The sequence below is a fragment of the Chlamydotis macqueenii genome, chromosome 2 (genome assembly GCF_036417535.1).
Source record: "Chlamydotis macqueenii isolate bChlMac1 chromosome 2, bChlMac1.mat, whole genome shotgun sequence".
Taxonomy (NCBI): Eukaryota; Metazoa; Chordata; class Aves; order Otidiformes; family Otididae; genus Chlamydotis; species Chlamydotis macqueenii.
This window is the reverse complement of record NC_141557.1, coordinates 93,562,810-93,587,067: the sequence shown is the minus strand read 5'-3', so window position 1 is coordinate 93,587,067 and position 24,258 is coordinate 93,562,810. Positions and strand designations below refer to the sequence as shown.

The 24,258-nt window shown below is 42.0% G+C and overlaps 1 protein-coding gene across 1 annotated transcript in view; it reads left to right on the top strand.

Annotated features, from left to right (window-relative positions):
* The window catches only part of EPB41L4B (erythrocyte membrane protein band 4.1 like 4B), a 186,642-nt gene that overhangs the window by 104,233 nt on the left and 58,151 nt on the right, over nt 1–24,258 (top strand). Inside the window, exons 16-18 of the mRNA XM_086740445.1 lie at nt 5,286–5,467; nt 11,102–11,217; nt 21,685–21,810. Coding sequence (XP_086596571.1) covers nt 5,286–5,467; nt 11,102–11,217; nt 21,685–21,810 — 424 coding nt within the window. The remainder of the gene's footprint in view (nt 1–5,285; nt 5,468–11,101; nt 11,218–21,684; nt 21,811–24,258) is intronic.

The following is a 24,258-nucleotide window of genomic DNA, read 5'->3' as shown; positions in this document are numbered from 1 at the left end:
TGTCTGCTTTTCAGAGTTTTTTTCATCTGCAAGGACATCTGGGACAATGATTTTTTTTTTTTTGACAGGTGATTAAATATCATTAGCTATCATTATCATTAATTAAAACAATTTGTAAATTAAGAAAAGCAAGTTTACTTCCCCAGTGGGCATATTTTGCATGACAGTTTTGCAAGGCAGTATTTTTTTAATGATCTTTATGTAGATAAGGTTAAATCTTTGAGGACAATGGCTGTGTTGAGTCGAGATTTGTTTCTTAGTATTTTATTAGAACATGCTTTGCCGCAGGCTCTGTTCTTCATGTGGAGAATTTCAGATTACTCCTGCTTCAGAACTTAGTTCAGTATCTTGTAAGGCAGGAAGCTGCTGCGTGTACTTTTATCTTCTGCAGGAGAAATTCTCCCTGCTTCCATCACCATTTCTTAACATCTACTTCCCCATCGCCATTTTCTCTTTCCTCCCAAGGTTGGTTTGTCTGTATGGGAGAAAGTTGCTGGCTGCCCACTCTGCTTTCTGGGGTGTCCCTAGGAATGGATGGGGACTGTTGGTCATCCCTGGCAGCAGGGAGAGAAATCTGCAACCCCTCTTCCCAGGCAAATGGGTGCAAATGGGCCAGCTCTCCTGTCCTCTGGTGGTGTGAGGGCAAAGCAAGTGTTACAGTGCTGTCAGCTTAGGAAGCTAGTTCAGTTTAGGAAGCTAGCTGTTGGTTTAGGAAGCTAGTTCTGGCCAGCAAAGAGGTCTTAGTTATGTGGTGCCCGAAAAAAAAAAAAAAAAAACAAAACAAAAAAAAAAAAAAACAAACCAACCCACAGTTTTGGTTTTAGTGATCCCAATCATCCTTTACTTAGGAACACTGATTGCTTTCATGTCCCCCAGTCCTTGGCAAAAAATGGAACTTCTTCCTCTCTCTTTTATAATCAATTCTCCTGCTGTGTTCCGTTCTTGTATAATGCTGGGTCCTCTCGACATCTTTTTCTTCAACCAAATGGTTCTGGCCATTAATGGATACTCATGCAGAACACCACCTTCTTCCTGTCCCCCTCTTTCCTTTTCATTCCCCTCCACAGGGAAATTTCCAGACCGTGCAAGATTCTGAGGCTCTCTGTGCCACTTTACATGCTCTAGCAACACAAGAGGTGTGTGAGATTCTAAATGTAATTAAAGCAAGTTTAGCTAAAAATTCAGTTGGTGGTGTTTGGTTTTTTTGAAATTATTTTGAAGCTTCAGCAGGGAATGAACCCGAAGTATTCTTTTTTTTTCTTTGTGAAGCATTTGCAAGGCTTCAGCTGGAATGGGGTGCCCGGTTCTGAGCACCCCAGGTAAGAGGCAGAGCAGGGGGCAGCTGGGCGGACAGAGATGGCAAGACTTATCAGAGCTGTAGGAAATGTGAATTCCGAGCTCTTCAGAGCCTGAAGGGAGATGTGATGATGTGTTTTCAAAAATACAGGTTTCTGTATCAAGAAAGAAACTGTTCACTATGTCTGTGATAGATGGGAGAGGAAACAGCAGGCTTAAATTCAGTAAAGGAGACAGGATAAACGAAGAAGGTAAGGGTACGCATGGTGAGACACTGAAATCAATTGCACACGGAGGTCATGGAGTTCCTGGTAGTGAAGATGTTGAAGATACAGTTCAGCTGATCAGTTGAGGTAACATAGGCCTGCTTAGTTCAGTTTTGAGGGGAGAGGTGGATATTTCAGTCTTCCAAATACCTTTCTGTTCCCCATTTTTCTATGATCTAACACTGTTCTATGTGTGATTTGTACACTGGAGGCTGTAAGGCAGTGGATGGCTGGAGCACATGAAATGTGAGAATGTCAACTGAAAATACCTTTAAAGTAAAGGATAAGGAGTGTAAAATTGGGATAGAGGACTAGTAATGTAAATAATTTTTTTTTTAATGGAAAAAATAATCAGAAGATGCATGTTATTTGCCCAGTTCCTCAACATGCTGCCTTTTTTTTTTTGTCAGAAGAAAGTAATTACATGAGTTTGAGGCTAAAGGCAATACCAAGTGTCTTATGAACTTTGAGTGGCTTTTTTGAAGTTTCAGCCTCCAGCAACTGAATCCTCAGGAGTGCTTTGCCTCAGGGAGGGACGGAGAAGGAAGACATGTTTTCTTCCTTTACAGAATAGACTGTAGGGCCCTGCCCCGTTTTCCTTGAAGAACAGGAGTTGATTGTCTAGGAAGCAGCTGGAGCTTGTTGAGAAAACTACAGAGGTGAGTAACAGAGGGAAAAGATGAAACCTGCAGGACAGCCAATTGACCATTAAAAGGTAAAACAAAGGTGGGATGTTGGCATACTAGGAGGGCCAAAGGACAAATACAAGAGAAAGAAAACTGATACCCGTCTGTGTATGTACCTAGTCTGAGAGCATTACTTGATGTCTAGGGAGCAAGTATGAAAATTGGAGGGCTTAGGATATGGTCAGAAAGTGTTTCATTGAAATTAGTGATTTATTTGCATCAATAGGTTGGGAAGGATGCGTGAGCATGTTATTCAAGTAAGCCAGATAGAAAGAAGCAATAGAAAGAAAAGTTAATAGCAGAAAGATGCAGTGAAGGGAAAAGTCTCAAGTCTCTAGATTTAAGGCAGTGTAAGAACAGAAAAATAAGTTAAAAATACATGTGACATCACTGCCAAATAACTATGCCACTTTGTTGAAACCGTACTAAGACGTCCAGCATGCCCCTAAATTATACAGTAGGGATTGCACAGAATAGGAATTTGAACTACTGACAATATTTTTGTTTGGGTGCTGTCAACTCTTCTAGTAGATTGGCTCTGGGGCTGCTGCAACCTCTGTTGTTTATGGCCATTCATGATTGTTTAGTAACTCATCAGTCTACTAGTGAACCTGTGCAGAACTCTTAGGAGAGAGGGAGAAGATGGGTGCAAAATCTTCCTCACCCCAACCCCTCATCCATCAGAAGTGCAAGAGTTGGCTGACAACTGAGATGAGTTTACCTCAATATCTGTCCATTGCTGTCAGCCCCAGAAGAGTGCAGGTGACCACATCCTCTTTTTAGACGAGCCAGTAGCTTCAATATGGATTTCACATCAGAATGCACTACCCAGGCATTGACATCCTGGCTGGAGCTTGGTGACTCAGTATCTTCAAGGATTTCAGTACACACCCAAACATCAATTTTGCTGGGCCAGCTCTTTATTTCTTTGAAGTAATGGTCTCCCTGCATTTTACGTGGTGTTAGCACTCCTCTCTGAACAGTCAAGAAATACATCTGGAGAATTTGGTGCATGTTTGACCTCATGCCAGAGGGGTTTTGCCCAATTCAGTTGCTCAGCTCATTCCCATTTTAGCATGGAAGCTACCTCATGCTCATAGCAAGATAAGCAGTCAATATAAGGATTTTGTGTGATCTCATTCATTTTGAAAAGACTGGTCAAAAATCTGCTAAACCAGCCTGTAGGTGAAATGAAAGCAACTCCCAGGCATGTAGGGTTTTGTGTCTTGAAAAAAAACTGAATCACAGACAAAAAAAAAAAAAGAGATGTGCTGAGGCTCCAGCCTAAAACTGATTTTATTTCCAGTAAGGGTTTTAACTATGTGAACAAAACCCGCTATCCTCTCAGTCAAAAAAAAAGTCACTTCATTCCAAGGAGCTTGAAGGGAGAGTGCAGGAGAGCTGTTACAATTAGTGTGCAATCTCATTAGCCCGTACCATTTTCCCCCAGTAGGCACTTGCTTGATTTGATTGTAACAGTGAAGATACAGTGCAGTTTCAAAAGACAGACCAGCCCTGGATTATCTGAGCTCACCAAAGCTCTCCCCTGAGGATCAGACCCCTCTTTGTATGGTTTCCATGAAGCAAATAAGGCATCAGAAGTGCCTTTATCAGCAGTTGTTGCTACGTGTCGGGAACCTGCCAAGATTAATATACAAAACATTCCCCTCCCCGCCTCCTCCTTTCAAAAAGTAACCAACATAAAAATGTTATTCAATTACTATCCAGTCAGAAACCTCATGTTGTCAGAAGTTGTTACTAAGACGACAGTGGTTATTAATGATGTACCGAGTTGCATGCTTCTTTGGAAATTATACAGATGTGTTTATTTGCAGATGACTGGTTAATTTTGCTTTGAATCAGTAAGTAATCTGCAGACAATATATGTAGCAAGTAGCTAGGTATAACTTATTCATTGTTCCTTTAATTATTCTGTTTTTCTTTATTCCATATTGTCAGGTTTTCAGCTGCTGTTAGTAATAAAAGCAAACTGAAAGCCCACTCAGCTGAAGATATAATTTCTTTAGCATGTTTCAAATGGGCAGGGGATTCATCTTTTCCTGGAATGAATTGATTTACTGCAACTACTGCCTAATGCAATACTATGGAATAAGTTAAAACCCTATAAAAATTTTAAGCACTCCTCTGAGGAGAGCATATTCAAGTCATTTGCGGTATCCATGTAGAGTTATCTCAGTCTGGCATGGAGAGAAAATATCATTTCTAGAAATCTGCCATCATTTCAAACAATAAACAGAAAGAGCATCAGTTAAAACTACTGAAGAAAATCAACAGTGTCATTTGACACCTCAGAGTTAGAGATGATGAATTAAAACTTCAACATATCTATTTCTCCATATATAGTAGAGTGGCAACAGTTAATCGCCTAACTAAACATACACAAAAAGTCCCAGTTAGTGTACCAGCACAGACAGGATTCCTTTTTGACCAAGTGCTGTTTTGCATGTTGTTACCTGGAAAACCTTTTCTTTCCAATGGGATCTTTCTCCATTTTTTCCCAAGTGACGAATTTCTCATACAGCTATTTGCACCATAGATTTGGAGGCTCGAACTTTCTCAGGAATGTAGAGTTATTCTGGGACTGTCCCTTGGTCTGCTCTTCTCACAATCTCTCTTCAAAGGAATTATTGTTTGCTGCCTGACCACTTTCCTATCCCAGGTGAAGTTGCAAATTCCTGCAGGACAAATTTTGATGTTTTTGATAATCATATTCCATCAGTCAGCCAGAATTGGACTTGACATAAGAGTCTAGCAGAGATTGTGTAGTATTTTAAAATAAAAAAGGTTTCTGATATTAAAGCTGTGCCAAACAAGCAGAGGCATGTGTTGTCCTCGCCCTATGAGTCTCCTCTTAAGAGAAAAGTGTAAAGATTTGGGATAAGCCTCTTTTAAAAAAATATTTACAAAAAAAAAAGCTGTATGTTTTTTTTGGCAATAAAGTTTGCACTCTGTCTCTGCCAAGGTACAATTTGTCCAGCTGTTTACCACTCTAATTTGAACTGAATTTATTTTGTAGCTATCCCTTGAACAACAGTGATCTGCATCAGTTCAACATTGAGGAGAATGGTGGAGCACCATATACCACAAAAATGCCTGCAAGGCACCACCACCACCACCGTCATCACCACCACCACGCAAATTACGGCGCCCTTGCTCCCGACAGCAAAGACATTGTTCCTGGAGTTCCAAACCCAAACAGTAAGTCCACAGCAGTGAATGTCATTTCAGTAATCGTGCTGCTTTCCGATTCGTCTCGCAAGCAGGCAAAGGAAAGAAAAACAAACACGCATTTCAGTTTTTCTCCTTGAAGAATATGCTTCCTGTTATTATTTGCTAGCTTTGTACTATGCACAAATGAGACAAGATTTGCAATTTCCTGGCTTTGCTATAAGGTTGTGGGATTTGGTGTTAGATTGGTGTTCCATAGCTGAACAAATACTCAATTAGTCACAGCTACTGAGTCTCTAGCCACTCGGCACTGGCTATTTTTTCATTGTTACTATTTATTTGTATAGTTTCACAAACCTCTCCCCGTCTCTGCCCAGCTGGCCTTCAGCCCTCATTGTTTGGATCTGACTTTTGCTGTCATGTCTGGGCACAAACAGTAGAGATTTTGGAGCACTGGACAAACAGCATCTTGCTCTTAGTTTGGGTAATGAGCCCAATTCCTGCTCAGCCTCAGCTACCACGACTGGAGTATGCTTGCTTACTCAGTGGAGAAATTCTTGGCGTGTAGAAAGCAAAGAGGAGAGAAAGCCTATCTATTCCTGATGGAACCTTGGGGAGTTTGGGTGTAAGTCTCTGCTGCTGAACGTGTACAGGCTTTTTTTTAAGGGTACATAGCTTGGCCAAATGTTTGTAGGTTTACATGGGAACTGGAAGAGAAACATCCCTGCCATTGAGCAATCCTACTTCTTACTCTCCAAATTTATAATCTCTGCACACTGCAGTGCGTGAGATGCTGAAGCTGTGTAAGGATGTCAGAAGATGGGGAAAACAAGGTATGATCTGTTATTTTCCTTGCCTCAGGGGGATGATTAATTTGCCCAGTTTTTGCCTTTGAAATTGTAAATCACCCTGAGATAAGCATCCATTATGGAAAATTTATGCCTGGGCAGTTAATATGACAACTTTCAAATTCTTGAAACCAGGACCTTGTAATGGATGGTGGCCTTGACTGGCATCAACAGTAAGGCACAGGCATTTACTTGCACAGGCACTTTAATCAGACTTTATTTCAGAAACTCAGAAACATTTTATTTAATTTTCTTTCCCAAGGAGGGGGGAGATAACAGTTTTTAGGAGAGAAGCTCAAGAAGAAATAAAATGCAAGGCATGGTAGGTGTTCAAAGAAGGAATCCTAAGCAGCAATATGAATTGCTTGCTGGGGCTTTAAGTGCAGCTATTCCCTTGGAGCAACCTCCGGGAGACATGCTGTCTTTCATCCATGGTATGCTCCACGCTTGTGTACTTTCATGCTGCCAAGTGCGTAGACTGCCATGCCGCACCACCAGCACAACCTCCCCATGCCTGCTGCTGCCACGGAGGCCTGGGATGGGCTGCTGGGCACTCCTACACCACTGATGGGTACCCACACTTCAGCTGTGGTCTGTGGGGACGGGTGCTGGCCGGGAGGGTGGCACAGACCACCCCATTGGGTGACTTCTGGGCGGCTTGCACACCCACTGGGCCTCAATCGGCCTGTCATGAGGCTGCCATGGGCGGCAGCTGAGCGCTGGCGGTGGAGGGACACTGGGGAGGCTGAGCTGGAAAGCCTCACCCGGGCTGTCAGCCTAGTGCAGCAGGAGGCAGTGACCTTTCTGGGGGGTGTGCCAGCCCGTATTTTTCTTTCCTAAATTAGAGTTGAAGCATGCCAGGAAATTCAGTCAGAGCCAGCTACGCTGCTGCTGAGCGTCCCGGCTCTGAGGGCACTGCAGGACCTCCTGCCCCTGTTCCCCTCCTGGGGGCTTCCCCTGTCCTCCCAGGGCCCCATGTCAGCCCACCACAGCCTCAGCCCCTGCCCCAGCAATGCCGTATCAGGGCTTGTCTCCAGCTCCCCACAGCCCTGCCACAGGCCCCGCCAAGCCAGACCCATCCATAAAGCAGAAGGTGATTAAAGAAACAATATACAACAAAATACACAGCACAGGGTGTTTATTCCAGCTTGGTGTCTCCTCTTAGGCTCCACTGCCTTTCCTCTCCTCCTTGGTGAAATAAGCTTAGAAAATCATAAGGGCAAACATCAGGAGTAGCTCGGTTTGTGCCCAGTAAGTGTTCCTGTGAGATTAAATGTGGGACTCAGGAGGCTGCGTCCCCCCCAGGGATGGGCAGAGTGAGCTCTCTCCCCAAAACCCCACACCACTTGTGGGGCACAGCCTCCCCTGTCTGTCTGGCAGCTGCGATGCTCTGAAGGGGACTGTGACAGCCGAGACGTGCACATAGCACTGATACCTGGAGATAGATGTACCCTTCTTTTCATTTTGTCTGCTTATGGCTGGTTCATGCTAGCTATTTGATTAAAGAAAACGGAATCGATGCTGGTGCCTGACATGGCCCAATGCCAGTAGCCAAATGCCAATTCCCCATTTCTCCAAGGGAGCAGAAGGGGACAAGGGCACATCTGAGGGAAGGCTGTGGTGCCAGCTGAGCTGGTGTTCAGGCGGCTGTGCATGCTGTGCTCTGGCTTCCCTTAACCATCACTGATCCTCTGAGGAGACCTGTACCCATGCACCCCAGCCGGAGGTGCAAAGCTGATTTCCCTGGAAAGGCCAGTCCGCAGCTAGACCTGGTGTGTTTACACTATTAGAGCGATGGCAGTAGGAATAGGACCATTTCCCTTAAAATAGACTGAAAGTTACTCATTTGCAGTTTGAGATGACAGGTCTGGGTGCAGCTTTCAAGGGCGGTGCTCAGTGGGTTTGGTTTGGTTTGTTTTCAATGCATACTTTTAAACACTGCTCAGGCTGCTTCACTTAAGAAAGGCATCTTGCAGGCTGCCTGTGGAACGTCTCATAGTTTATGTGCTGAAGCGGTTAGGAGTACGCTGGCACCCAGTTCGTTATCTAGGACAGTACACAGGGCAGAGTGTGTGGGACAAGAAAAAAAATCAGGCAGAGAGGAGACATTATCAGGGGTTTGCAACAGGAACTTGAGGATGCGGAGGACTCATCTTTGGCTCCAGACTGTGTGGAAAGGCCACTCACTACTGGGAAAGTGTTTCTAGGAAGTAGGTGGTCACTAACTTGGGGACACTCATGGGGAAGAACGTGCTTGTGACCAAAATATCTCAAGTGGAAATGCCTGGAGAGTCAAAAGGTCTCACAGGAGGAATACGCTGTCCTAGTGGAAGCTTTCCCATGAAGCTGACAGAGGTGAGGCTGTGCACACTAGTACTTCAGTTTAGCTACCTTTTGGTTTTCCAAGGGACCATGGGCATTTTGTGACTTATTCCAGTTTCTATGGGCTAGACTAATCTCTGAGCTCTGAGGTGGTTTTAAATTCATCTGAAGTGGAACACGGAGTGACCCACTCATATGTACCCAGCATCAGGTCGAGAGAGAGTCTACCTTTCCTCTATGTACACCTATTCTGATAAAGGCCAAAATTGCAGTGCAATTCTCAGGACATGGGCAAGAGAGAGGGAAATGACAGTACACCCAGCCAAGTTTCCCTTTAAATACCGGTACATGTTTCTCAGCAAACACACAGGCTGGGATTTTGTAACAGAAAACAAACCAGGGCCAGACCTGCCTGATTTTTCACATTCCAAGTAATTTGTCTACTTCAATTACTGGAAGAAGTGAAATCGAGTGAAACAAATCTGACGTGTGCATTTATAAAGGCAGTTCAGCAGAAGATGGGTTTTTTTCCTCCATTCAGTCTGATTATTGTATTTGCGATGCTGCCCTTTACCTCAAAGCTAACGTACACAGACCATATCTTTTTGTGCAGCAGATCTTCCCCCAGTGTATTCGCAGAATCCCAGTCCCAGGGACCACTGTGTCCAAGATCAGTTAGCCTTACAGCGCCAGCACCGCTGCACAGAGAGGGTGAGCCGCTTGCTAAGCCTAATGGGCATGGCAACGTCGTGCTTGGATTACCAGGTGCACGTGAGCAGACCCACTGGCAGCAGCTGGGGCTGTCACCGAATGCAGATGCCAAAAAGCATGCAATCTAGCTCACAGAATTTTTATGACAGAAAATGAAGAACGAGAAGAGGGGGCCCAGCTTGTCTCTTGAACTCTGGGCTGAGCTTGCAGGTTATCACTTAAAAAAAAAGACAACCTTTACTCGTGAACTGCTCGCTACAAAAGTCCTTGTGTAACCCTGCGCAGAGAATGGTGTAATACAACTGAGTTTCAGGCTGAAAACAGTGCTTTGAAAAACTACAGTGCTGCCAGATCCTTTCTTGAAATGAAAGCCTATTTTTGCCAAGACTTAATGCTGACTCAGGAAATGTATGCCTTTTGTATGACTTCAATTTTTTGCCTTTTTTTAAAATCTGTTTTCATGGTTGAGTTAAAAGGCTAAACTGGCTAGCTGATTTTCCAGATTTCTCCCTTTAAACAAACAAACAAAAATCTTAAAAGTCAGTTTTAATTCATAGCAAATTTGAATAATTTAAATAAAGCACTTTTTCTCCTCTATGTTCTTTCTCGACAGAAAAATGGAATGACTGTGTTTCTTAAACCCCCCCCCCATCATCGTGTCTTATCTTACAGCTGTGGTAATTTATTCCTGAGTACCATCAGGCAGTCTCATATCCATTGAAGCACCTGTGATGTGAGAAATGCCAAACTGTGGCACCACTAACCTGTGTGATGAGAGGCCACCAAGGGGAGGTCAATGCTGATATTGTAATTCCTTCTCGGATGTTATTACCTCAGGGTCTGATAATGTTTCACCAATGCCAAAACTAGCTTTTTGTTTATATCCTTATAAGCTGGTTTTAGCAGTTTGTCTCTAGTCAGCAAAGCCCTTAATGTATATTTAAACAGCTGTAGAATTAGATCTTGAGTGAGTAATATTTCTTATATTCTTAGGATAGCTTAAAAACCTGATCCAAACAAAACTGCAGTCAGTGCAAGATTTTCATTGATTTCAGTGGGCTTTGAATCAGACTCCAGATATTGCCAGATTGTTCCCAACTATTATTACCTAGAATCCATTGTAAAAAGAAATACAGAAGGACCCGGGGATTTATTAAATCATCACATGATAAAGCTCATTTTTCTCAGAGTACTTGCAAATATACCTGTGTCTGCCACACCATCCCTAAGATGTTGGCAGAGACCTTTCAATGCTACCTCAAAAAATATTTTTCCCTGTCTTTCTGTATTAGTGGTTTGCTCAAAAATCTCTGTTGACAAAGCACAGCAAATTCCTGACAACAGTCTTAAGGAGGCTGGCATACAAATAAAGATGTCTGAGAGAAGCCAAAAGCTATACTCTGATCTCTTGACGCATCACATGTTCTGAGAGTGGCACCTTGGCTGCAGAAATAATCCCTCTGGTGTCAACTGAGTTTTAAAATATGGGGGGGCTAGAGGGTGGGCATGTAAGGAGAGAAGTATCTAGCCCAAAGCTGGCAAAAGCCCTGCTGAAATGAAGGGATGGGGAGAAGGGAGGAGGGGGAGGAATTGTTTGCTAAATAGAAAAAGGAAAAATGACCCAACAGGCATAATTATGAAAATTTTAGATGGTCTTACAGGGAAGATGGTTTGCTGACTGCTGTCTCTTCAAATGTGGCTGAGTGTCTTGCTCTGCAGTTCTTCTGTAGCCTCCCTTCAGATTGTGTTTTTCTTTCTTTCTTTCTTTTGGGCATCTTTTTAGAACTGAGCTCAGGACTTCCCCTTCTTTATGATGAAGCTTCTCATCTGAAGAAAATAGAAACGGAGAGTGTGAAGGTAGTGGGACCATGGCCAGCCCTGCACGTCAGCATGAACAAGGTATAGCATATCCTTATATACTTTTACATATGTATGCTGGAGAGCCCCTTTGTCACTTCATATTCAAAAGCTGCTGCTTTTTCACCTCCAATTCAAATCAACATTCATCTGCAACTGGCTTGCTTTTTAATCACCTCTCACCGTCTCCGATGGGACTAGGGTTTGGTTTTTAGATTTAGCATTTCCTTCAACTTTGCCTTTTAAAATTTCAGAAGCTGCTGCAACAATGTTGTGATGTAGTTTTAGTTTAGTTGTGAAGAGTTAGTCATCTAGGCAGCCCAGAGCTGTAAAAACATAACAACACTTTAAGTGATAAAAAAAAAAAAAAGAATCTTGTTTTTCTACATGCGAGCCTGTGTTATGCCTTAAAACCCCCTCTGGCATCTGATGTTAGTGGGTGTTTTGTGAGTGAGTTTTTGCAGGGGTGGCAAACAGCCATGTCCAGCTGCTTCTACCAGAGATCAGAGGCCACCAGTTTGGTGGTCCCTTGTATTCACCCGAGGCAAAATCCACTGTGCCTGTGCTGTGGAGTGCCTTGAGCTGAGTCTGGATAGAGCCACAGAGATCTGGACCTCTGGTTTGCAACCGGGTCAGTCCTGACCTGAACCCAGTGAAGTCAACAAGAGCATTGCCACTGGCTTCAGATGAGGTGAGTCTAGGCCCCCAGTGACTATACAGACCTATTGAAAGAATTGTGGTTATTTTCAGAGTTTTCTGTCAGTTCAAGGGAGAACTCAATTAAATTACTTTACCCTGGTTTTACAGACAGCCTTTTGTTATTGATATGATTTCAATAAGCGTTAGGGAAATTAAAATCAAAGGGAAGGTGGCCAAGTGTATCAAAAATACAAGCACAAAGGGACTATATATCCATATATAGCATAATCTTTCTTTTTTTTCTGAATGAGAGAATCCAGGAGATGGAAGTCAGGCCTGAAAATCAGTGAGCCAGGTGTTTCTAATGAAAAATGAAATTCTGGAATACTTTTTTTCCAACATTTTAGTTAAATTGAGTTAATCTGTAATGCAGTGGATTTTCCATCATGAAGATTTGTTTGAAGAACCGTGTGCAGGGTGTGTCATGGGGTGGTGGTGTAATTCGGCTGTGATCATGAGGCAATGACCTATGTCATGACTTTTGGAGAGTTCTGAATGAACAGATGAAGGTGGAATATTTTAGACTTTTTCCCAAATGTATTTGGTTATTGGCTGTGAGGAGCTAACTGGTTGGTTTGGGTGAGGATAAAAAGTTAAATGATAAAGTAGGCAAACTTGAGGTGAAATGGAGAAGAAGTCATCTTTTTCCTGTGACATATCTCAAGTTCTTCTTCTAGGAAGAAGACGACTCTTATCTGGTAATAAATACAGTTCTTATAGGCAAAGCTAATTAAGCATTGACATAATTTGCCAAAGGAAAATTCTCCATCTCATGGATTCATCCAGTGAATACTCAGGTCTTGTGAGAGGAACACTGTAGTTCAGACGCAATTACTGATACTCTGTCTTAACCCCAGCTGAGAATATTCACTTAGGTGCAACATCTAAAACATGCTTTAAAGCACAACTGTTGAGCTTATTGACAGTGCAGTTTGCTGTATACAGCCGGCTGAAGTGAAGAAGTGAGAGGACTCTCTCCATGTTGACCACAGTGCACTAGTCTGACAACCAGTCTGGCCTGTGTTATGCAAAACATCTGAACAGCTGATCTCAGTGCTACCCTTATGATCTCAAAATGAGCAGATTTATGGTCTTTTTTTCTTTCTTTAAATGAAAGCTTAAAACACTTTGGCCCTGTATTCCACCATACTGTGCAACTAGTCCCAGTAGGGTCCCTGCGACTTCTGCCTGGCAAAACCTGACCTCTGATCCTCTTGTTATTCTTTCTCGTCTGAAAATCCATGGAGGAAGAACTCAGCTCTTCCTTAATTAATGGTTTTCTTTGACTTGTCCTGACAGCTCTGGAATCTTGACTACAGTCGGATTATTTATTTAAGGACTAATTAACAGAACCCAGTATCATAGCAAGTCAGTGCTTCACAATAAATGCAGCTGCACAGTAAATGCAGCCTGTGTCTGCTGTGGTGAGTCTTCCATCAGTCAGAGTGTAGTTGATGAAAAAGTCTTGCAATGAGCACCAGGAGCTGCTAAATGCTTTTGTTTCTGGCAGAAGCTCAGCAGAAGGCAATGCTAGTCATATGACCCGGCAGTCATAGAGGTTTAAGAGCTGGGCAGCAGTTCCATGAGTAGTAGTTACCATGTGCATGCAAAGGAGGCTAGTCCCTCAAAATTTATTAAAATTGCCATTTTGAGCCATCTCAGTATTGTACCTGCTCTTGAAACAGGCACCCAGTCACCACTGGAAGGCACCTCAGCAATCAAGCCCTCATGTTACAGTCTGGGGATTGTGACCAACAAATTACTCTGAAATTCTTTTGGCCCCTTGGGTTGTGATTTCATCTTCAAGCACCGTTTTCTAACCTAGATCCTAGTGAAATGTGTACACAGAGCTCGTAAAGCTAAACCACACAAACTGCAGGTCTTTGAGCAAAGCCTGGAGTCACCTCAGCAGATGGCTTCTCCGATGAAAGAGAGGGACATGCTGTAAATGTTGGACTAATCCTGCACTGAAATGCAATGGAGCATCACCCAGCACAAAGGCAACGGGGCAGGTTAGATAGGATTGAACAGCCTTAAACTGTGATAAGCATTTTTTGCTGAGAGTGTGGCCTTTGAAGGTCCTGTGTTTATGGTAACACAGGAGTAACACAGGAGTAACAAGCTACTCAGTCCAGCACCACCAGATTTTAATGAGTGGTCAGTGTGTCTAGTTTCTGGCAAAAAAATTTGAAATGTTAACAGCTCCCCTGCACCACTCCATTGATTTCTATTCTATTAAGTGCTTTTTATTTGCTAGTTTTGCATTCTCTGAAATATTATGCTTAAACAAAACCAGTGAAGCAGTTATGAAGCTGCTTAATTTGCTCTATTTCTGAAAATAAAGCAATGGTTTCCACATCTATTGCAGAGTCCCAACTTTCACTCCCTCTCTTCCTGTTGCTAATCATTATTTTTACAAGCAAAGTGCTTTGGGGCTGGAATTTGTCAGGCTTAATAATCAACTCATAGGAGAATTAACAAGAAATTGGGTAAATTAGATTCAGCAGTTAATTAATTTGATTGTTCACTACAGCAAACTTCATCTCATGGGAGCGATGAATGGATGTGTCCAACCTCTTTTTCAGAGCTGTTTGGTACAGTGGACGTGTCTCTCCACCTACTGAATGACAAAAGTTGGTTTCAACATGCATTTCATGCCCTTTGGTGCTAGTGGACTCCTTAATCTCTGGGAGAGACAAGCCGAACTATTGTAGCTATGAATGTATTTTTTAATTTTCTTTCTTGCATGCCTTTCCTTAGAAAAATATGTTCTCCCATCCCCCTTTGCTCCACATGTATATGTTTGTATATATATATAATGTATATAATATATAAAGCCAAGAATGTATTGTTAGCATTTCTGAACTCTTAAGTCTAGTAATTATTAGTCCAGATGTAATTATTACATAAAAAGAAAGAATACTAATACAGTTCAATTGTTTCTACCCCTTTTCCTGGTGTTATGCTCACCCTTCCCCTACACCCCTCACTCCTAAGCTCAGTGGTTTCATTCTGGTGGGGGCAGAGGGGGTGTTACAGAGAGTCCTTCAGCAAGAGGGATATGATGGTCATGTTCATGGTTTCTTCTTTCTCACTCTAGAATCCACTTTGAATCCTTTTTGTATGTTTGCAAACACGCTTTTACACCTTGCTCTTTCTTCATTGATCTGATCACATTACACACAAATTTACTATACATGGTGGCTTTTACATGTGTATATGTACTATGTATATACAGATACTATGTCTTTGCTCTCTTCATTGCCCCTAAAATAATTTTTGTCCAACTCGAGGTCTGCATTTCTTTATCTGATCATTGGTGAGTTGTTAATAACTGTGGGGCCTCCAATGCTGGCCCATGTCCCCTGTGTTATCACCCCACGCCTGCACTCCTTTACACCATGTACTGTGTCTCCACTTCTCAAGACCTCTGTTGTCATACCAGCTCTATGTTGCTTTGTACTACATCTTTGTGTTAGAGTCATAAATATGTCATTCTACAAAAAATAACTGACTGTGTTACTGTTTTCTAGACAAAATTATTGTTGTTACAGCTGAACCTAGTAAGACCGAGCTGCAGGCAGGTCAAGAAAGGTTCAGAGAGAGCGATTCTGATGAGCCTCAATGGCTTTGCAAACTCTCTTCAAAGGTTATGGTCTTTCACTAGCATGGCAATACCATGTCACAGGGCTACCCAGTTATACTACTGACTGCTTGCAAATGATGCCACTTGCAAAAAAAGCTAGAGAATTACCTGCCCTGTGCACAACTGCAAACCCTAAAGCTACTACAGTTCCAAAAAAACCTGTATGGTTTAAAAAAAAAACCAAAACCCCAAACCAATCCACTTTACCAATATATCTGAGACTCTTCTGTGTGATACACTGACCAGAGGGTATACCACAGGAAACATGGCTACCATGATCCAGCAAGGCTATCATGAAGCTTGGCACCAACAGAGGCAGGATCTAATAATACTGAGCAATAGCGTTTTATAAAATTAATTTGATACCAGAAACTAAAGAGGTTCGCTCCAGGGATATAAGCAAGACAAGATTTATTGGGAGTAATATCTTTCCTTAGACCAACTGATAGCTGACCTGTGGAAGATCTTGTGTATCTGAAGGCTTAGTTTTTCTGCTTGCAAACTTTGCCTCAAATGAGAACAACACATAATCATACAGGTCTTACCATGATGGTGTCTGTTTGTAATTGATGTTAGCTATCACATGGAAAAAAAATCAATAAATCCCCTGGTGGAAAAGGGATGAAAGAGTCTGTGGATTCGCATTTGCATATGTAGTTGAGTCCCAAAAAACCAAAGGGTTTGACCTTACATAGGTAATGTGCATTCAGAACCTATGTATCTGTGTTCCTTCATTAAAATTTTACCTCCCACTAGTACTGCTAACTAGCAACAAAGAATAGACCTGCATTCCTAAACAAAATATTCATTCTGTTCTTCAGACATCTCCAGCCAAATGCATGTTTTAAACATACTGTTTGGCTAAGAAGAGACTATTGATAAATTTACAGAGGCAAAGGTCATGAATCTTGCTCTTGGTACAAAGTGTGATGTGGAACAAAGCATGAACCTTTAAAAGAAGGGAAAAATGGAAATGCTAAGTACAGGAGTGGTATTGCTGTATTTCATGCAGCTATTTTTATATTCTTTATGTGTACTTAATATTCAGTTAGCTTTGCAAACCAAAGCCAGTGTCATCATTATCTAACACTATACAAACCTGCCTTCAGCTCTAGTATCAGCAAATGTAATTGAATTTAAAGTAAATGTTTGGGAGGAGAAAAGCAAACCAAAGACCTCAATTATAAAAAGAAAAAAAGGCATCTAGTTTTATGTGTGTATATATCTGAGCTTGTTCAACCCACTTCTATCAAACCCATTTAAAAGCAATTCTCCAGCGCTCTTCTCTGGAAAAATAAAGTTCTGCATCAATGGTGAAAGTGATGTGACCATATTGCTATTTGTTAGCACAAGCAGAACTGAATATGGAAAATTGGAGTGTATGGAAAATCTTAACAGTTTTTTTCCTCATTTCTAAACCTTTTAGAATGAGTTTAGATTGCAATTTTAAGCAAGAAGATTATTTCTTTCAAATGCAAGTTTGACTTTCAGACATTGACTTGAAAGGGGCATCTCATTTTTTTTTGGAATTACATAATAAGAAATTATAAAATTGGAAGTTTCATTAACATTATGCCATATCTAGTTTTCTAATTACTTCCACTTATAATGCTCTTAGTTTATAAATGAAAATAAAATTTTAATAACTGCCAACTTGGTGCAACATTTGAATCCCCAGCTGCTATCTTTATGCTTCACTCATCATGGCAAGCAATAAGGATTCTGAAACTGCAATATTTCTTTATAATACAGAAAAATAAAGTAGATTACAGCTTTAATTCTTGCAGCAGTAATGTATAGAAATTCCTAATGCAGGCAAGTTTTAGATCTTTGATTTTCTTATAAACTAGGGAAATGAACCATAGAAGGTACTGTATAGTTTTGTGTAGTGCTGAAATGTTGGGTTTTTTTTTTTTGTTTTGCATTCTTGATGACAATTATACTTTAGGAGTTAAATTGGGGGATGAATGGGCTTATATGTAAAGATTAGCGGCATTAAGGAACAACAGAAACTTACATAGATGCTTAGAAGTGCCAGTAGTCCGCAGTAAGGTGCTACTTTGTTCTGTGATTTGAGTTCACTTTTAGTCTGGATCTTCAGTGCTATTGCACATATATGTGTATTAGTCTCAGCTAACAAGCTCTGCGAGCGCAGAATTCAGTAATGATTCCGGATGTGCTGCACTGTGGCAGAAAAGTCCATCATTGCCAAGGCAGGGTGGCAAAGAAGTGTTCTCCTTTCACATATGTTCAGAAGCTAGAGGCAATCTAGGTCATGTTGAGCCCTCCTAAGCCCCATATGGGATTTGTGTGCAGTGGCATTACCACTGGGGCAGGGGGAGGAGGTGGTGGCCTTCAGCTACTGGCTCAGCACCTGGTGAACAGGACGAGGCCAAGCAGCCGATTGCAGCAATGTTTGCTCTTCATGTGTGATTAGTCACTAAAGGTGCTGCTGCTCCTACTAGGGTGTAAACCATCAAACCCATGTCTCTCTTCTCTCTAAACTAGAGAGACATGGGTTTGATGGACGGACCACTCGGTGGATAAGGAGTTGGCTGGATGGCCGCACTCAGAGAGTGGTGGTCAACGGCTCAATGTCCATGTGGAGACCGGTCACGAGTGGCATCCCTCAGGGGTCCGTGCTGGGCCCGGCCCTGTTCAACATCTTTGTCGGCGACATGGACAGTGGGATAGAGTGCACCCTCAGCAAGTTCGCTGACGACACCAAGTTGTGTGGTGCTGTCGACACGCTATAAGGGAGGGATGCCATCCAGAGGGACCTTGACAGGCTGGAGAGGTGGGCCCGTGCCAACCTCATGAAGTTCAACCAGGCCAAGTGCAAGGTCCTGCACCTGGGTCATGGCAATCCCAGGCACAAATACAGGCTGGGCGGGGAATGGATTGAGAGCAGCCCTGAGGAGAAGGACTTGGGAGTGCTGGTGGATGAGAAGCTTAACATGAGCAGGCAATGCGCCCTTGCGGCTCAGAAGGCCAACCGCATCCTGGACCACATCAAGAGAAGCGTGGCCAGCAGGTCGAGGGAGGTGATTCTCCCCCTCTACTCTGCCCTGGTGAGACTCCACCTGGAGTACTGTGTCCAGTTCTGGAGCCCCCAGCACAAGAAGGACATGGACCAGTCGGAGAAGGTCCAGAGGAGGGCCACGAAGATGATAAAAGGGCTGGAGCACCTCTCTTATGAGGACAGGCTGAGAGAGTTGGGGCTGTTCAGCCTGGAGAAGAGGAGGCTCTGGGGAGACCTGATAGCGGTCTTCCAGTACCTCAAGGGGGCCTACAAGAAAGATGGGGAGAGGCTGTTTAGTAGGGCCTGTTGTGATAGGACGAGAGGTAATGGTTTTAAAATAGAGGGGGGTAGATTTAGATTAGAAATTAGGAAAAAATTTTTTTACGATGCGAGTTATAGAACACTGGAACAGGTTGCCCAGAAAGGTGGTGGAAGCCCCATCTCTGGAAACATTCAAGGCCAGGCTGGATGAGGCTCTGAGCAACCTGATCTAGTTGGGGATGTCCCTGCTCCTTGCAGGGGGGTTGGACTAGATGACCTTTGAAAGTCCCTTCCAACCCTAACCATTCTATGATTCTATGATTCTATAAACAAAGCAATTTTTGCTTGCCTGAAGGTTGAAAGCCTTATAGTCTGACCCAAACAAGGGCTAAGGCAAAACTGAATGCCCAGGAATGGTTTCCAAGAAGGCTGCAACCCCCAGCAGCAGCAGTAGCTTTTTCTTTTCAGTCACATCAGCAAGCACCAGCATTTGGACCTCTCAAGTTATGAGAATCTCAATGAGAGACTTGCACATCAGACCCTGCACTGGGGACAGTCTCCATTACATGGAGTCATCTGATCTAATCCTCACTACAGCAGAAGGTTAAGACCTTTTGAGGGTTCCCAGCTAAAGGATAGCCCTGAGGTCTTTTATCTTGCTCTTGGTCAACATGGGCAAATTGGGAAGTGGAGGAATAACATAAGGACTGAAAAAATATCCATGTCCATCTGAACAACAGACAGACAAGACTTTGGAACTTTTCAAGTTATGAAACAAGCTTGTGTCCTAAACAAACATCTGCTGTCTTGATTTAGCTAGTAAAATACAGTTGCTTAATCTTACTTGACTGAAATGATATTTAATTAGTATCCAGTGTTAAAACAAAGGTGGGATTTTTGCATGGCCTTTAGAAATGCCACTGCTTACTGTGTTGTTCTTTCTTCTGTTAGAAATCAATACACTTAAAAGCTGACAATAACAGCAGCCCTTTTAAAGTGTGTAGTAGTGCACTGTGGCTACCAAGACTATTGGTCAAGGAAAAGTTGTACTTTCTTTACAGTTAATTTTATCCTTTTGATTATCTGCACTTCTCAGCTTCATGAGTATCCCAGAAAAGCCACATATGGCAAATGAATATTTCATGGATTTTTTTTTTTTCATATGTTTGCCAGAACTACTGTTATATTCAAGACTGAATAGATTACTACAGTTCCATAAGTTGTTCCAGCTAGATGCTGTCACTTTTCATTTAAAGTATTTTCTTTTTCCCTTAGGAGGAAAGTGGGGAGAATGAAAAGTCAAAAAATATCTTCCATTAAAACCAGCAAATGTGTCTAGGCAAATAAACGTGTAAGAATTATTAGAAATTTGCCAGAGAAAAAAAATCTCATGATGGGCAATCCTTTAACAGACAGTTGTTCAAAATCATGCCTGGCAGCTATGGCATTTTGGATGCAGAAGTCCAATTTCGCTTACACATGAGAAATACATTGCAGTCTCAATGGAGTTCTGCAGAGGTCTGGCTCTTTTCCTCCCCAGTGTTTGCAGAACGGTTTCCTCTGGCGACATAATTGCATTTGTGATTAGCTCCACTTGCAGAAAGTGTCCCCCGAATCTTGACCTTCCCTTTTGTCTGTGATTGCTTGCAGACTCAGTGAGATTGTAGCTACTGTCAGCCAGTGGGATGCCATGGGGGAGGGCAGAAGGAAGGATAAAGGAGACAGATTTTGAAGTGAAAGTACTAATCATACGGTCATTTCAGTGTCTGAAAGTGACTGATTCTGTCTTGAAATACTTTGCCAGAGGTGGACCTCAGGGATGCGCTGGCACTGATTTACTGGTGCCTTGTACCTGTTTTGGCTGAAATCTGAATGACACCATTACATATCTGTTCTGTCCAGGTGTACACAACCGGTCACTCTTTGCAGCAATGAGTGTGGAAAATGAATGCATAATCTAGGCTGTTGCTAGGTTGTGATTCAGGTCTCATTTCCAGGAGAATAGGAAAGTTTGCAATGGCTGTTATGCCATTGTCCAACTCTTCTTTAAAAATATATAAGATGTTACAGTTCGATTGCTCAAGAGTTCGTGTTTACAGTCCTGGTCTCATTCATACCCTGTTTGTTTGTACATTAGTATTACATTGCCCTTTCTTTCCTCTCTTTTTTCTTTTCTGCATGGGAAGTTTATTCATGCTGGCAGTTCTGCTGGATGTAGTTTGTTCAAGGCACAAAACCTTTAGGTTGTGTTTGAACAGGTCACTAAACGAGCTGTCCTGAGCCTTTAGATTTCTGATCCAGATCACTGCGTAGGTAAGGAGTTGACATGAAGTGGAAACAGCAGCAGCAATGTTTAAACTCCCTGAATTTTTCTTTTCTTTCTGATGAAGGAAATTTTGCTTGGCTTGCAATTACATAGAGATCCCTTCAAATCCCTCTGGTTAAATTTGCAAAGCCCCTTTACATTCTTAGCGTGGTGTAAGAAATCAAGGTTCATTATAGTTGAGCATTGTGAATCTTTTCCTCTTCTGCCTACTGTGGGATATTTTAAGACAATGTTTTGTGTCCTCAGTGTGATCACAGGTTTGGGCACCTACTCTGGAGCCTGACTGGGCTTTTTCCATGTTTCTTCACTCCACATCAGTTTCTTGCTTCTATTACTCAGGATTCTCTGAGGCTTTTCTTATATTGAAAATAGTATCAAGTCATTAAATATTTGAAAACTTTTTATTGTAAGATGTATTTATCACAGTATGAACATGGAAGTTTTATCCAGTATTGCTGAATCAAGTTGTTACAAGTGAAAATTTGGTGTTTGACCATTTTGTTAACTTACCTTTCTAATATATGTCACTGTGCTTGTCTTTTATATTAAATACAGGGTGAAGACAAGAAAGTCCCTGAAAAGACTCTTCATGCCCCTGTGTCACCTTCGTCTGTACCTGACCATATGAAATGCAACATCCTTAAAGCTCAAGTGGAAGCTGCTTTTAGAGTAGGTGCCCAGGTAATCTGTGTTTAATATTTCACCTTTCTAGTTTTGGCATATCTTATACCAGTTTTCCAAAATCACATCATTCCTGAGGAAGCACCTTATTTTATCTGAAGTATTCAGATTGACTTAGCTTTCTCTTGCTGCTCTACAGTTTCTTCAGGTAGCTCAGAGTGACTGATATGATGGAAGTAGGAAATTTGTCCTAATTGACATGATTAATACAGCTGAGAAAATAGGAGAGAAGGCCCCAGGAAATCTCCAAATCTCCATGTTTTGATTTTGTCACTGTAGCTTTTACTTACTTTGTAGCTGAGAAACAATTACCTCTGCAGTTTTCTGAGGTTACCAACCACTCAGGGAAACTGTGGTTAAGGGTGTTCTAAAGATAATATCTATGCATCCAGATGCAACCTTTATTTTAAGGGATTAACTTTAGATGTCTGAATGTGAAATGTTAGCTAGACTATTGTTTTCTTACTTGTTCATGTGCTTTTAACTAAATTATAAGTGGTTATTTTCACTACTTGGTCAGTGTTTACATCAGATACATCCTGTTTCGAAAACACCATAAGTCTGGTAATGATGTCATGCTGCTAGATGGCATTACTGTGAAAAGTTAATTTCCTAATCAGAGGTAAATCTAAGTGAAACTTAAAATATATGATTTTTTTCAAGTGTCATTTGTGGACAAATGGTAGTGCTATTGGTGCCAAAAATAAAGACAAATAGAATACTTTAGTAGAGGCAGAAAGATTGGTATGACTCTTATTCCAAATTCCTATGGTATCCTTGTGCATACTGGTCTCTTTGAATATAAATTATGTTGGTGCTTCCATAGCTTTGTTTCATTTCACAATAACATATCAGGTCAACTTGCCCTGCAAATGACTTTGTTAACAATCATCTTTGCGTATTTGTTGTTCCCTGGCAGACCTTTCATCTGAGAGCTAGATTACATCTGGTCTAGCTAGACCTAAGGAAGTATCAAAATTTGGTTATTCTGACTGCCCTAGATTTCAAGAACAGGAACCATAAATCTGACAGCATGTAGGGGAAGGAGGTTGGGTTTTTTTCTTCTAGCTCTTGCTTAAAGCAGTTCTCTCACCTTTCTGAATTCTGTGTAGAATCAACTGTTTTATGCAGCATGTTTCTTGTTTGATTGCCCTTGGGTTTGCCCTCTGTTTTTCCTGTGTGTCTTTTCTACAGGATGTCATGGTATATTTCTCACGTTTGTGTTTTCTCCTGAATGTTCTTATTGGTCATATTTGACTAGATAGTTAAAGACTGGAAGCAGTGTATGCTGCTGCATTCAGATACAGCATTAGTAAGACAAGACTGGAAATGTGCTTAACATATGCATCTCTAAATTCACCTGACCTGCCTTAATTTTTCACCCTAAGGCTTTCCAAGGGAGAACATCCTGGGCTGCTTTTTCATGCATGCCATAGCTGTATTCTTTAGCTCCTGCTATGTTGTAAATAAGTTTCAAAACAAGCTGAGAATTCCATTTTTCCTTCTTACCTGTGTTGTTTTGCACAAGGCTTTAGCAATCAGATTGGATTAAGTAGGTGTCTGTAGGCTTGACGTCAATGAGAAAAGTCTTATGATTTCAGGGGAAAGGAGGTGAAAGAAGACTGCTGCAGAATAGCATGTATTGTGGAAAAATAATGGCATACAGTTCAGTTTCAAATCCCTGAAGCTTTCAGTGCTAACGAAGTATGGCTTATAGAGTTATAGCCAGTAAATTAGGATGTCATCTTAATCTTGGAAATCCTCATTCAACTCCCTGCTTAGCCACAAAATTGCCTGTGCAACTAGAGAGGAGTTCTTCTGCACTTGGGCTCCTCTCCTGTCAAGTATGAAAGATTGCCCTTCTCAGATACATTGCAAAAATAAGTAGGCAGAGAGCAAGCGATGGTCAGCCGTTAGAGTAAGAAGCTGTGGCCACACGAGCACTGGGAAGGGCAGGCAAAAGATTCATGATGAAGTAATGAGTAGAAACACACCATCTATCACCTAGAAAACAGGAGGAGGGAAGGGGGCTACAGGAGGCCCCGATAAACCACTGTACCAGAATGCCATAAACCCATCCAGTTATCTTCTCTATTCTCTCCCCATCCAAATGACTAGCTGAATACCAGTGGCTAAGCCATTTCCAGTGGCAGTTCAGTCATCTTCTGGGAAAAGTGACCCAGAATGACATTACACTGCCGAGAGACACTTACAGCATCCTTTTGAGGGAGCAGATAAGAAATAATTTCTTCATGGAAGACAATCATTTAACTCCATGCATTCCCCAAGGGCTGTGATTCTGCCCCTCTTTGACTCCATCTGACATATCCTGCTGCCCAGTACATCTGGAGGACTAACTGCATTATCCTCTGCCCAATTCTATCTTTTGACTCCAGTTCTATATTAAATCCCTGAGAAGTCCTGCCTTCTGCCCTTATTCTTAAAGCT